At 41.7% G+C, this 11,994-nt stretch overlaps 1 protein-coding gene across 1 annotated transcript; it reads left to right on the plus strand.

Annotated features, from left to right (window-relative positions):
* Positions 1-9,244: 9,244 nt before the first annotated feature.
* On the plus strand, positions 9,245-11,424 carry LOC141145944 (uncharacterized). Its single transcript, XM_073632737.1, has 3 exons — positions 9,245-9,734; positions 10,992-11,150; positions 11,231-11,424. The coding sequence occupies exons 1-3, from the start codon at positions 9,407-9,409 to the stop codon at positions 11,422-11,424; spliced, it is 681 nt and encodes a 226-aa protein (XP_073488838.1). The 5' UTR covers positions 9,245-9,406.
* Positions 11,425-11,994: the final 570 nt, after the last annotated feature.

Raw genomic sequence — 11,994 nt, forward strand, 5'->3', positions numbered from 1 at the left:
TGCATCTGTGCGCTGTAAAATGCACAGGGATAAAAATCACAATATGAATAAAAGGAGAGTGGTGATGGACCACTCAATCTGTGTGCATGTGCAAAGGTACTAAAACACAAAACGGATCAGGAACATTGAACCATAATCACAATATACATGAAAAGTGAGTGCACTCAAATTCATGAAAAAATGAAAGTCCACTAAAAAACAACAAAGCAAAAATGGTGTGTTTTTCCAAAAAATAAACACCAAAGTCCAAAGAGTGACAAAGGGGAGGATCCACTTCCAAAAATGATGGATGGCTGATATTCAAATCAAATAACTGGAATACATGTGGAGACTTCAAAACGATTTTCAAATGGAAAAGATGAAATACTCTTACCAGATGAGGTTGACACACCCAGTGGAGGATTAAGGTGGTCATGGGCCCCTAGGCTACTTTTTGTGTGGCCCCCTCCTAAGCATGCTTTACCAGAAAATAAATTATTTAGTGCCATGTGTAAAAGGGTAGACCTATATTACACGCCTCAAGTGCAACTCTCAGGTCTACAGCCCAAACACATTCAGACATGAGCCTACTATAAACAGCAATGCCACAGAAAAAAAGCATTCAAAATACACCAATACTCCAATGCACGGAGCGTTTTGTCAACTTATCAGTGTCACTCACTGGCTGTATAAACCCTGCCCAATCACAGCCCACGTTAGGCCTGAGGAAGGAGCGTAGCTCCAAAAAAGCGTCGCCTATTCGTGCCCGCTTCTGGAAGTGACATCATCCTCCTGGTTCCCACCGTGCGTTCCAACGGCAGAAAGTGCCAGCATCCATCGGCGCAGCCTGTCCATCGGACACCACTGCAATCCAGGAAATGGACCAGACTCACTCCCAGGATATCCGGCAGCTTTTGCCAACATGCTTGTTCACTATGTACCTTTGTGAGTACCTTTTTATAGTTTTATTAAACTCCATGTTTTTACTGCACTTAGAGTGGCGCCTTTGTTTCATTTTCAGAGTGCATATAACACGCACCCTAACATTAAGAGGGAGGTTTCATGAAAAAAAACTTCCCACAGCCCCCTGCACAGTACACAGCCCCCCTGCACAGTACACAGCCCCCCCCGCACAGTACACAGACCCCTTTCCCTGCACAGTACACAACCCTCTGAACAGTACACAGACCCCCTGCACATAACACAGCCCCCTTTCCCTGCACAGTACACAGACCCCCTGGACATAACACAGCCCCCTTTCCCTGCACAGTACACAGACCCCTTTCCCTGCATAGTACACAGACATCTGCATAGTACACAGACCCCTTTGCCTGCATATCACACAGGCCTCTTTCATTATAACGCCCCCTCTGCACTCCCCAGTCTCCTGGGAAAGAATACTCTAAAGTTGAAAAAACATCACTGCCAGCCCTTTCTCACACACCGCTCCTCCTGTGTCACTCATTGTAAATCAAAGCTTCTAAATACCTCAATTAATGCCGTTCTTCGTGACCCGGTCATGTAACTGCTCTCCTCTGCTGTTTCATTGACGGTCACATGACCACTCTCCTCCTGCAATCAAAGGCTACACTCGGGAAGGAGGTGGAGCGGGAGGAGGAGAGCGGCCAGACAGAGCGACTTTAATTGAGGTATTAAGAGAGTGAGACTTCCATTTATATTGACAGTGACACACAAGGAGCTGTGCATGAGAAAGGGCTGGCAGTAATGTTTTCTCAGCTTTAAAGTATGCTGGCAGCGCTGTCCCAGGGCCAGGAGAGGCGGTACAGCTGGCCTGACACCCCCCCTCAATGGGTGGCACCCGGGGCGGACCGCCCGATCCCCGCCCTCTGTTGGTAAAAAAACATTTATTGGCGTATTCGTATAACACGCAGGCATAGTTTTTATTCTACATATACATAAATATATATAAATTAATAAAAATATCATGGCCAATAGGGGGCCCTTGCACACGTGGCGCCCTAGGCTGCAGCCTAGACCAGCCTGTGCATTAATCCGCCCCTGGACGCACCTACCATACGGCAGTGAGTCAAATGGGCTCTGAACGCTTAGTTCCTAGCGCTCTGGTAAGGTGTAGATGGAGAAGCCAAATGAAGCCAGATGGTAGATTCCTGGACTCCGAACCATACGACAGGACAGCAACGATAAACCAACGAAAGGGTCAATCTAGAGGACAGCCGTGTGGGTGGACGTTCTCATCAGAGGCCACAATGCAGGAAAAATATAAAAATGGCTCCAAATGGTGCAGGTCAATCAATAGGATTTATTTAAGATTATACATCAAATGAACAGATGTAGAGGGAATAAAATGTGATCACAAAATAGTATTATAAAAGCAATGTGGGAGGCATAAGATATACGTCGTGGATAGGCGGATAAAATGAAAGGCCTTCCTTCTCCATTTATAGAGCGCTTTTTACTGTGCAAAGCTATGATACACCTTCTATAAATGGGGGGGGGGGGGGGTTGGAAAGGTCAGACATATACGTCACCACGCTGTTCGTAATCCGGAGGACGGGCGTTTGTTGTTAGCTGGCCAGCTTTTTTATCCATGCGAGTTTTAAACAAATCTATGTAAGTGCAATATATTTTTTAACCTAATAAAGTGGAGACAATATTACACTATGGCCAGTTTTTCTTTCTGGGTCCTCTATTGAATGGGACATGATAGGACTCAACAGTGGTCGCTAGGTGTGTGAGATCCAGTGCAGCGATCCATCCTGTGACTCTCCATACAAGCATCTGTGCAAGTAAAAGGCCTTGGCTGGGCTATAGCCACATGCCTGCTGTCCTTGCTTTCTGGTAAGCACGTTTTTTTTAAGGAAGCAGTGTACTTGTATGAAATGAATCACTGTGGTGTACTGTGAGAGGGATCCTCATATGCTCATACACTGATTCAAGATACCTATGCTGAACAATCGAGGATTTGCATATATCAATTAGGACTATCTAGCGCGGCTTTTCTAACTTTTTACCTATTTTGTGCTGTGTATCCCACATTAAGCTGCTGCTTTTTTATGTATGTAATTTTTCATTTGTTTGTTCATTAGCGTGGTATTAACCCTATATACCCTATATACTTACTAGATTAGTTTGGGTGTTTTTTTTAGGTAAGTTACTACACTATAATTTTTTTTAAATAAAAATCTAGCTAATGCAGGTTCACTAAAGGCAAATAAACTGTTCATTTTGTAAGGGAATTTTCACTTTGAAAGAGAATTTCCCCTTAGCGTAACAAATGAGGTGAAGCTCTGCTGATTTCTATAATCTAACTGTGTGCAAGCACAATTTTTTTTTTTTTTCGATATTGACATTGGGTATTCTTTCCAATGTGAATCTCCACCACATTCACTAAGCTAAAGGAAAATGTGTTTGCAAAGGGAACACTCCGTTGCAAAGTGAGCAGCCTTCTACCCTTTGAATGAGGTAGGGGTGAAACATCTTTTATTGAATCCTTCCAAAATATCACCCGTCTCACTGCTAGGACCACCAGCTCTTCTTCTACACACTACCAGCAACACAACTCACTGGGATGAAGGCAATAGGTGAAGCATCTTGCTCACCCAGGGACAATAGGACATTTTTCAATTCCCTCTGCTGGTGTGTCTCAAGGGACCATGCTATTACACCACACAATATGTGCTGTAGGCAGGAACAGCAGCACCACCTTGAATCTCATTGCGGTTTATTATTCCAGACACCTCTGGGCTAGCACAAACTGGTGTGGAGTCAGCCACTTCTCAGCCTGCCTGTCTCTAGACGGCCTCCAGAGCCCAGTATGGCTCCTGTCGTACCAGCTGCATAGCCTCTGGGGTGCTTTGGGAGAATGGTGGTTCTAAGGAGTGACCCCACCTAAGGCATTGAGAGGGTGGAGAGGTGACACTCTGCCCACTGAGCCTTACTTTCAAAATTTGTTTGCATTAGTATGTACATCAGGGCAGTGCCCAACTCCATATCACTTTGTATAAGATTGTTGTCAAATGAAGCAGGACATTGTTGGGAATGATGTAGGTCCAAAACTTTGCAGATCAGCACTTCTTTCTCCCCACAAAAGTAGGTCCTAAATAAAAAGCAGACACCGTTAAATAGGTATTCACATTTTACATATGTGGATAGATCTTGTGTTTTGCCCGACAGTCACTATTAAAATGCTTGATTTATTACAACAGACAAGCATGCCACATCAAGAACTACACGCCGCTTTCACATTGTATCAATACTTGCTTTAAAACAAATAAAAGCCTATAAGGTACAAGAGAAAATAAAAAGAAGAATTCCATCACCTTTTACCTCCATCCAAATATTACCTTAACCTCGAGATTGTGGTAGTGAACTGAATCATTTTCTTACACGGGTCATATGCTTGTCATAGCAGACACCCTAGTTAACGTTTAACTACAAATTAATAGATTAGATACCTGTGACATACTTTTAGTGCCAATTAATTTAATAGCTGCCTTTTTTTTTAAAGCAGGAAAAAAAGAATACAGAGCATGCTTTGCAATAGAGTGCAATAGATGTAGCTTAGGGCTTTTCTGCAACAATTACTAGCAATTGAATGGGTTGACACATGTAATCCTTCTTAGATGCTTCAATAATATGATGTCAGTGAGAATTCCTTCAAATGGGGCTATTAAAAAACACAATAAACTTGCTTCTTGTTGTAAGATTTATGCAAGCTTATGTTAGAATAACATAAATGAGGTGGTATTTGTTTGAAAATGAAAGGATTACATGGTCTTTGTAGAACGAGGAATTCAGTTTTGGGGAGGGATGGGCATCTTGATTTATTTTTTGTTTATATACTGTTGACTCCTTTGATATGTCAGCTTCTGTCACTAAGCATTAGGCCACTTGTACTTTCTTGTATTAACCAAGATAAAATACATACAGCCTCAAATAATTTGTGTCAAATACCCAACTGAACTGAGCAACATAGACAGAAATGTTTATCGAGAGATTAGGTCGGGTTTATGTTTAATGATATACCAGACAAGTTTCATTTTTTTAAAGTCAATGACAACAGCACCTGTTGGGGTTGGACATGCATTAGAAAACTCTAAAGAGGTATAGAATTCAAAAAGGGGTAATCTATCACATTTTACAAAAGGCATCGCACAATATAGTTATGTGTATTTTTCCTTTTTGCCATGCAACTTTTGGTGGGGATTTATCAAACTGCTTTATTTAGAGCAATTCATGTTGATGAGTCATAAAGCATGGAGAGGCCATTAGCATTTGTGAAAAGAAGGTTATTAACCCAGCAAAGTAATTTAATTAGTGATGTAACTGCCATATTATAATAGTAAAGAGGACATTTTATCCCATGTGCTTTAATCCGTAACAAGACAGGTTTAGCTTGTTGACTTAGCTGATTTATGAGTTTCTATTCTATTTAGTTTGAGCAATTTTAATGGATGTGGCATGGTGAATATGATAAAAGGAAAGCATACTTCGCTTTTAAAGGGGATCTTTATTCTTTATAAATTTTCAGTAAAACTGAACTGCACGCAATAGCTAAATACACATTTGAGAAGCATATATGGGAACTGTCTACCTACTAAAGGATGCCCTTGTAGAGTCTGGGCCTAGGACACAAGCAGACTTCACAAGGACCCAGAAATCAATTTAAGAACTTCAGCATGGTTGTTACCATAGGAATGTTTCTAGGTTCACTGTAGGGCCATATGTTCTTAATCGAAACTAGAGATACTACCCCTCATGCATCAATTAGATTTAAAGCTGCCCTGAAAGTTTGATTGGTGGCTGGGAAAATAATTGTAGCCTTAATATATTTCATACAAGCTAGAGAGGTCAGTGAGGCTTGTTTTGAAATTCATTTACTGCTTGTCAAGAATACATACAGTGCTTAGAAAAAGTAATCATATCCCTTGAAATTTTCCACATTTTGTCATGTGACAACCAAAAATGTATTTTATTAGGATTTTATGTCATAGAACAAAACAAAGTGATAGACAAAACAAAGTGGAAGGAAAATGGTAAATGGTTTTCAACATTTTTTTACAAATAAACATGTGAAAAATGTGGTGTGCATTTTTATTCAGCCCCCTTTACTCTGATACCCCTAACTAAAATCTAGTGGGACCAATTGCCTTCAGAAGTCACCTAATTAGTAAATAGAGTCCACATGTGTGAAATTTAATTTCAATATAAATACAGCTGTTTTGTGAAGCCCTAAGAGGTTTGTAAGAGAACCTTAGTGAACAAACAGCATCATGAAGGCCAAGGAACACACCAGACAGGTCATGGATAAAGTTGTGGAGAAGGTTAAAACAGGGTTAGGTTATAAAAAAATATCCCAAGCTTGGAACATCTCATGAAGCACTGTTCAATCCATCATCCAAAAATGGAAAGCGTATGGCACAACTGCAAACCTACCAAGACATGGCCGCCCACCTAAACTGACAGTCGGGTAAGGAGAGCATTAATCAGAGAAGCAGCAAAGAGGCCCATGTTAACTCTGGGGGAGCTGCAAAGATCCACAGCACAGGTGGGAGAATCTGTCCACAGGACAACTATTAGTCGCACACTCCACAAATCTGGCCTTTATGGAAGAGTGACAAGAAGAAAGCACTTGTTGAAAGAAGGCCATAAGAAATCCAGTTTGCAGTTTGCGGGAAGCAAATGTGGAGAACACAACAATCATGTGGAAGAAGAGGCTCTGGTCAGATGAGACCAAAATTGAACTTTTTGCCCTAAAAGCAAAACACTATGTGTGGCGGATCACAAACAATGCACATCACTCTGAACACACCATCCCCACTGTGAAACATGGAGGTGGCAGCATCCCGTTGTGGGGATGCTTTTCTTCAGCAGGGACAGGGAAGCTGGTCAGAGTTGATGGGAAGATGGATGGAGAAAAATACAGGGCAATCTTAGAAAAAAACCTGTTATGCCGCGTACACACGAGCGGACTTTACGGCGGACTTTGCCCGGCAGACTGGATTTCGTCGGACAATTCGATGTGTGTGGGCTCCAGCGGACTTTGTTTTCTCAAAAGTTGGACGGAATTAGATTTGAAACTTGTTTTAAATTTATCCGACGGACTCTTCTTTCTAGCGGACAAACCGATCGTCTGTGTGCTAGTCCGACGAACTCAAACTGACGCATGCTCTGAAGCAATTACAAGACGGAAGCGCTCGGTCTGGTAAAACTAGCCTTCGTCTTGAAGCTAGCACATTCCTCTTCTGTCGTCTTTTAATACAGCCTTTTTTTAGAATCGATAATGCGAGAGGAATGAAGTTGTTTTTCTGCTTTATATTCACACAGAGTTCTCACAAACTTCTTTCTTCATGATTTATCCTCCTGCCATGACTAATATAATATTTTGTAACAGCCAGATCTCCATAACTTTAAAATTTTAAAATAGATTTTTTTTTTTTCTTTTACTTGCACAGGATTGGGTACTCTTTGCAAAGTCAAGCTTTTAAATAATTTCTGATGCTCTGGAGCAATTGCACTTGCAGAGGGCAACTGCCCTCTGCAAAGTGCACAGACTATTTGCTTTTCTCAAATCAACCCCATAGTCTTTTCGACCTGTACCTGCCTACTCCCAAACAAAATGGCGTTTTTTAATCAAAAGACATAGGCAAGAATGTAAGGTAAACCAAAATGTATTTATTTTATTCCCACAAAAATTAGGAAGGCAACACTGGACACACTTTTAGAATCTGGGAAGCCTTTCGTCCCCCAGGACACACATCAAGTTTGAGGACAAGAAAATAGGTATCTTGCGACTATAGGGAGCACAGGGAGCACAGTCAGACCAGACAGAAACCAGGCAATCACTTTCGACTCTTCTGTGGAGCCTTCCCTCCACGCTTCTCTGCAGCCTTCCCTCCACGCTTCTCTGCAGCCTTCCTCGGAGGTTGTGCCTCTGGTGGTGTACTTGGGGCAGGAGGAGGAGGAGGAGGAGGATTGGCTTCATCTGCTAGATAGGTTGTAGTAGTAAGCTCCCCTCTCAAGCCCTTCTGGTAAGCCTGGAAAATTAGACCCTCACAGAGGAGGCATTGGCCCTTTTCCAACTCCAGTAATCTGCTGGCTATATAGGTGCCATACGCCTCCTCTGCATTGGGTGGTTTGCTCAGGATCCGGCTTGCTTCCCGTATGAGGTCTAGGGATTCCTGCTCTGTTGGTGTCATTCTACTGGGCCTTTTGTGGAGAATGCGGAGGGGAGGCACCTGACACTCTGTGCGGCTTCTACTTGGCCCAGCCACAGCCTCCTCCTCTCTCCCACTGGGCAAGGCCTCCTCCTCTCTCCCACTGGGCAAGGCCTCCTCCTGGCTGAGGTCATCCTGTGTAAAAAAAGGGACATAGTTGTAATTTTCTGTTATGCAATCACACACAATTTTTAGCTCCTAACTTTCAAATATAATTACACAAAATAGTAAAGGCTATCTATTTGACCACACCATTATTTCAGATGATCAACAAGATCTGAGGTTACGTATATATTTGGCCACTACTGTCTAGTGATGTATCTACATATTACTCTTTGTGCAGAAGTGATTTTTTAGGAAGCACTTTCAAAATTAACACCTTAACATCATTAATAACATTTACACAATCCCCAAATCTAAAAAAAAAGTATACCTGGCTGAAGCTGGGCGCATCCACTTCATCAATGGTGAAAAGGCCCAGTTCATCCTGGGACTCCTCAGCTGGGGTGGAGGTGGATGGAAGGCTGGAGGGAAGAGTGGATGGAAGGCTGGAGGGAAGAGTGGAGGGAAGGCTGGAGGGAAGGGTGGGGGGAAGGGTGGAAAGTGATTGCCTGGCTTCGGTCTGCTCATCCAGGAATCGCAGTTTGTGGTAATACCACAACTTGGGTACATATACTTGGTCAGCTGCTGCCCCGGATCTGAGCGACTCCTGGATTTTTCTGTGTTCCCGCTTATACATGTTACGCAAGATACCTATTTTCCTGTCCACAAACTTGAGGTCTGCCTGGGGGAGTCGAGTCTTCACAAACTCTAAAAGTGTGCCCAGTGTTGCCTTCCTAACATCCCGATTATAATATAGGGGGTGTTTGACCTTCCACAGGTTTTTCTTGTCCTCATAGAGCTCAATAAAATGGCACAAAAATTCTTCCTCTTTAAAGGGATTCATTTTTTCTGGAAGACAAGACACAAGATCAAAACTTAAATGTCAGGCCCAAATCTCAGGATTAGTTTGTGTTGTAATCTAGGGGACACACACACACACTCTTTAATCTTACCTTCGTTTGTGACGGTCGCTACTTCCGCACGGACATACGTAGGCCATCGTAATAGCTTGATATACACTGCGCATGTGTCATGCTCCGCCTGCGTCGCCCGCCCCTGACGTTCGTAAGTACGATTTGGCCCCGCCCCTTCACTCTTCGTTGCGCAGTGGGAGTAGATAGCAAAAGATGGCGGAGCGATTAAGTGAAAGTAGCGCGGAGGAAAGCCCGGAGCCCCAAACATCCACATCCCGGAGGAGATATAAGGCCACCAACATGTCTTTTGAAGAGATGGTGGAGATGGTGTCCATATTGAGAAGGGAGGACTACGATGGCAAAAAAGGACCGTACACACGACCCAATCTGAGAAAGGACAAAATAATGTCCTCAATTGTCACCGCTCTTGAAGGGAAATTTGGGACAAAACGTTCGAAAGAACAATTGCGGAAGCGGTGGTCTGACATAAAAAGTCGGGAGCCAGACCAATATTGGCGAATAAAGAAGCTGCTTAAAAAAAGTAAGTACTTGTGTTTTACTATTGAGATACAGAACTTGCATGCTGATCCTTATTTTTGGCGTTTTTTCTGCATCGTTCGTAAATACCGTTCTTTGGAATAGATATGATACTTTATAAAGTGACGTTATTTTTTCGCCAAATACAATGGGACAGTGTTGGACATACATTTATGGCTTGATAATTTGTCGAATTCCCCCAATGAGTTGATGTGGTGTAGATGTGTTTGAAAATATAATGCTTCCTCAAAAATGATTCAGTGTAATGTAGGGACAGGACACAGCAGCTGTTTCCACATCTGGACTCACGAGCACTATAGTTAGTGGGAATGATTTAGCAGTCCCACTATTGTTCTTCGATTTTATTTATTTTTAAATTTACTTTTAATTTTATTACGTACGTTTTTTGGCTCTGCGTAACTTCTGCATACTTTCAGCTATTAAAACCATTCAACTATTAAAATGTTCGTCTCTTTTAGCTGATGTGTGGTCTTTTTCAACTTTTTTACTACCATTTATACGTTTTTAAATATTAAGGTTTTTTTCACTTGTTTAAACATTGAATTCAATGGGAGCATGCTTGAAATCCTTAAATTCTTCTTCCGCTCCCAAAAGTTTCAGCTCCTTCATACTTTCACCTAGAGACACCAAACAAACTTTACAATGTTTTCAATAAATATTCAGCTATCTGGCTATATCCTTTCAGTTTGATATTTTTGTAATTTTTGGATAAAAAGCTTTTTGTTTAGAGGTCATTTCGTGAAATTTTAGACATTAATCAGAGTGTACTGTGTGTGTTTTGTTGCCATGGTTACCAAAGCTTCTGTTATACACAGGGGGGAGGTGGCTGGAGCATCTCAGCTCTGATTACAGAGCCCGGGGGAGGGGACAGACACACCATGTACTGATTTATAATCGAGGAATATGATGGGGCAGTTTTGATGGCGGTCATTTTAGCAATTTAGCTATTCAGCATTCCCACGCATTTTGCGCAGGAAATGCATTTTCTAGTGTACTATGTGACCATCACTAAATTTTTGAGGGGTAATACACATAGGAGATCATTGAGGTGTCAGCATCTGTGAAACTTGCCCGAAAATAAGCATTCTTTATAATTGTTGTTCATAGGTAAGGTTCATCCTGTCAACAACATTTATTATGATGCAAAATTGGCAAAAAATCTTAACCAACGTTTTACTTTATTTATTAAAACCAAAAAGATCAGTGTGTTTTAACTATACCTTTTTTTCTAATCTCATAGGGGAGAAAAGACTCAGACAACAGTCCAAGGATCTCAGGACCCCCCCAAGTCACCAGCCTGAGGCCGAACCTACCCCAAGCCCCAGCCCAAGACCACGCCCACCCGACGACCTTGAGGAAGGAGAGGTGGAGGAAGTGTGCGAGGTTTCAAGCCCACCAAGTGAGTGACTGACACCCCAGCTTGAGTTACTGTATTTTGGCGTGCATATTGTAAACCTTGTTTTTATTCACTCGTTTTAGGTGAGTTTCTGGTTGTGGAAGGCCAAGCGGCAGAGCACTTCACCACAGACAGTGCGCAAAGATTAATTGGCCAGATTATGCTGTGGAATGGCCACATAGATCAAATGCGTGAACAAATTCACAGCATGAAACTTCGCCTGGACTCCATGCAACAGGAAATGAAGAACATGATTGATGTTTTGGGCCGAATATAATCACGTTTGGCCTAAAAACATCAATCATGTTCTTCATTTCCTTGGGAAGTTTTTTGTTATTAAAATTTTTTTTACAATTTTGGGGGTATAACCAAATTTACTATGTGTGATGCACACGGTGTGTCATCATGTGCTATCTTCCATCATGGGTTAGCAATGTACTTGTTTTGTGTTTGCAAACCCTTCATCCTGAAAAATCTTTGGTGGTGAGAGGAACCAAAAATGGGATTGCACACACAAAACACGTACATTGCTCTCCCATGATAGGAGATAGCACATGTTGACTTGACCCTTTAGTAAAGCTCAATTTTGAGCATCTTATAAATGACAAATTTCTGCAAGGGTGACATTACATGCACCGTTCTAGAAATATTGAACTTTGTAAGTTCATTTATTGTAAGTTTTGTTTCTAAAAACACTGTTGTGTATGTAAATCTTGTTAGATAAAGTTCTATATATTTGTGAAAAAATGGCTTGAATAATTTAGTAAAAGATAATTTTTTTACACAACGTAAAATATTTTTGAAAAAAAAAAAAGGTCAAAAAAAAAATAAAAAATATGGTAAAAAA

This window comes from Aquarana catesbeiana, linkage group LG05, assembly GCF_042186555.1.
Source record: "Aquarana catesbeiana isolate 2022-GZ linkage group LG05, ASM4218655v1, whole genome shotgun sequence".
In the NCBI taxonomy this organism is placed as follows: domain Eukaryota; kingdom Metazoa; phylum Chordata; class Amphibia; order Anura; family Ranidae; genus Aquarana; species Aquarana catesbeiana.

Coding starts and splice junctions, on each gene's coding strand:
- LOC141145944 (XM_073632737.1), top strand. CDS start 9,407: ATGGCGGAGCGATTAAGTGAAAGTAGCGCGGAGGAAAGCCCGGAGCCC. Junction 9,735..10,991: donor AAAGAAGCTGCTTAAAAAAA/GTAAGTACTTGT, acceptor CTAATCTCATAG/GGGAGAAAAGACTCAGACAA. Junction 11,151..11,230: donor CGAGGTTTCAAGCCCACCAA/GTGAGTGACTGA, acceptor CACTCGTTTTAG/GTGAGTTTCTGGTTGTGGAA.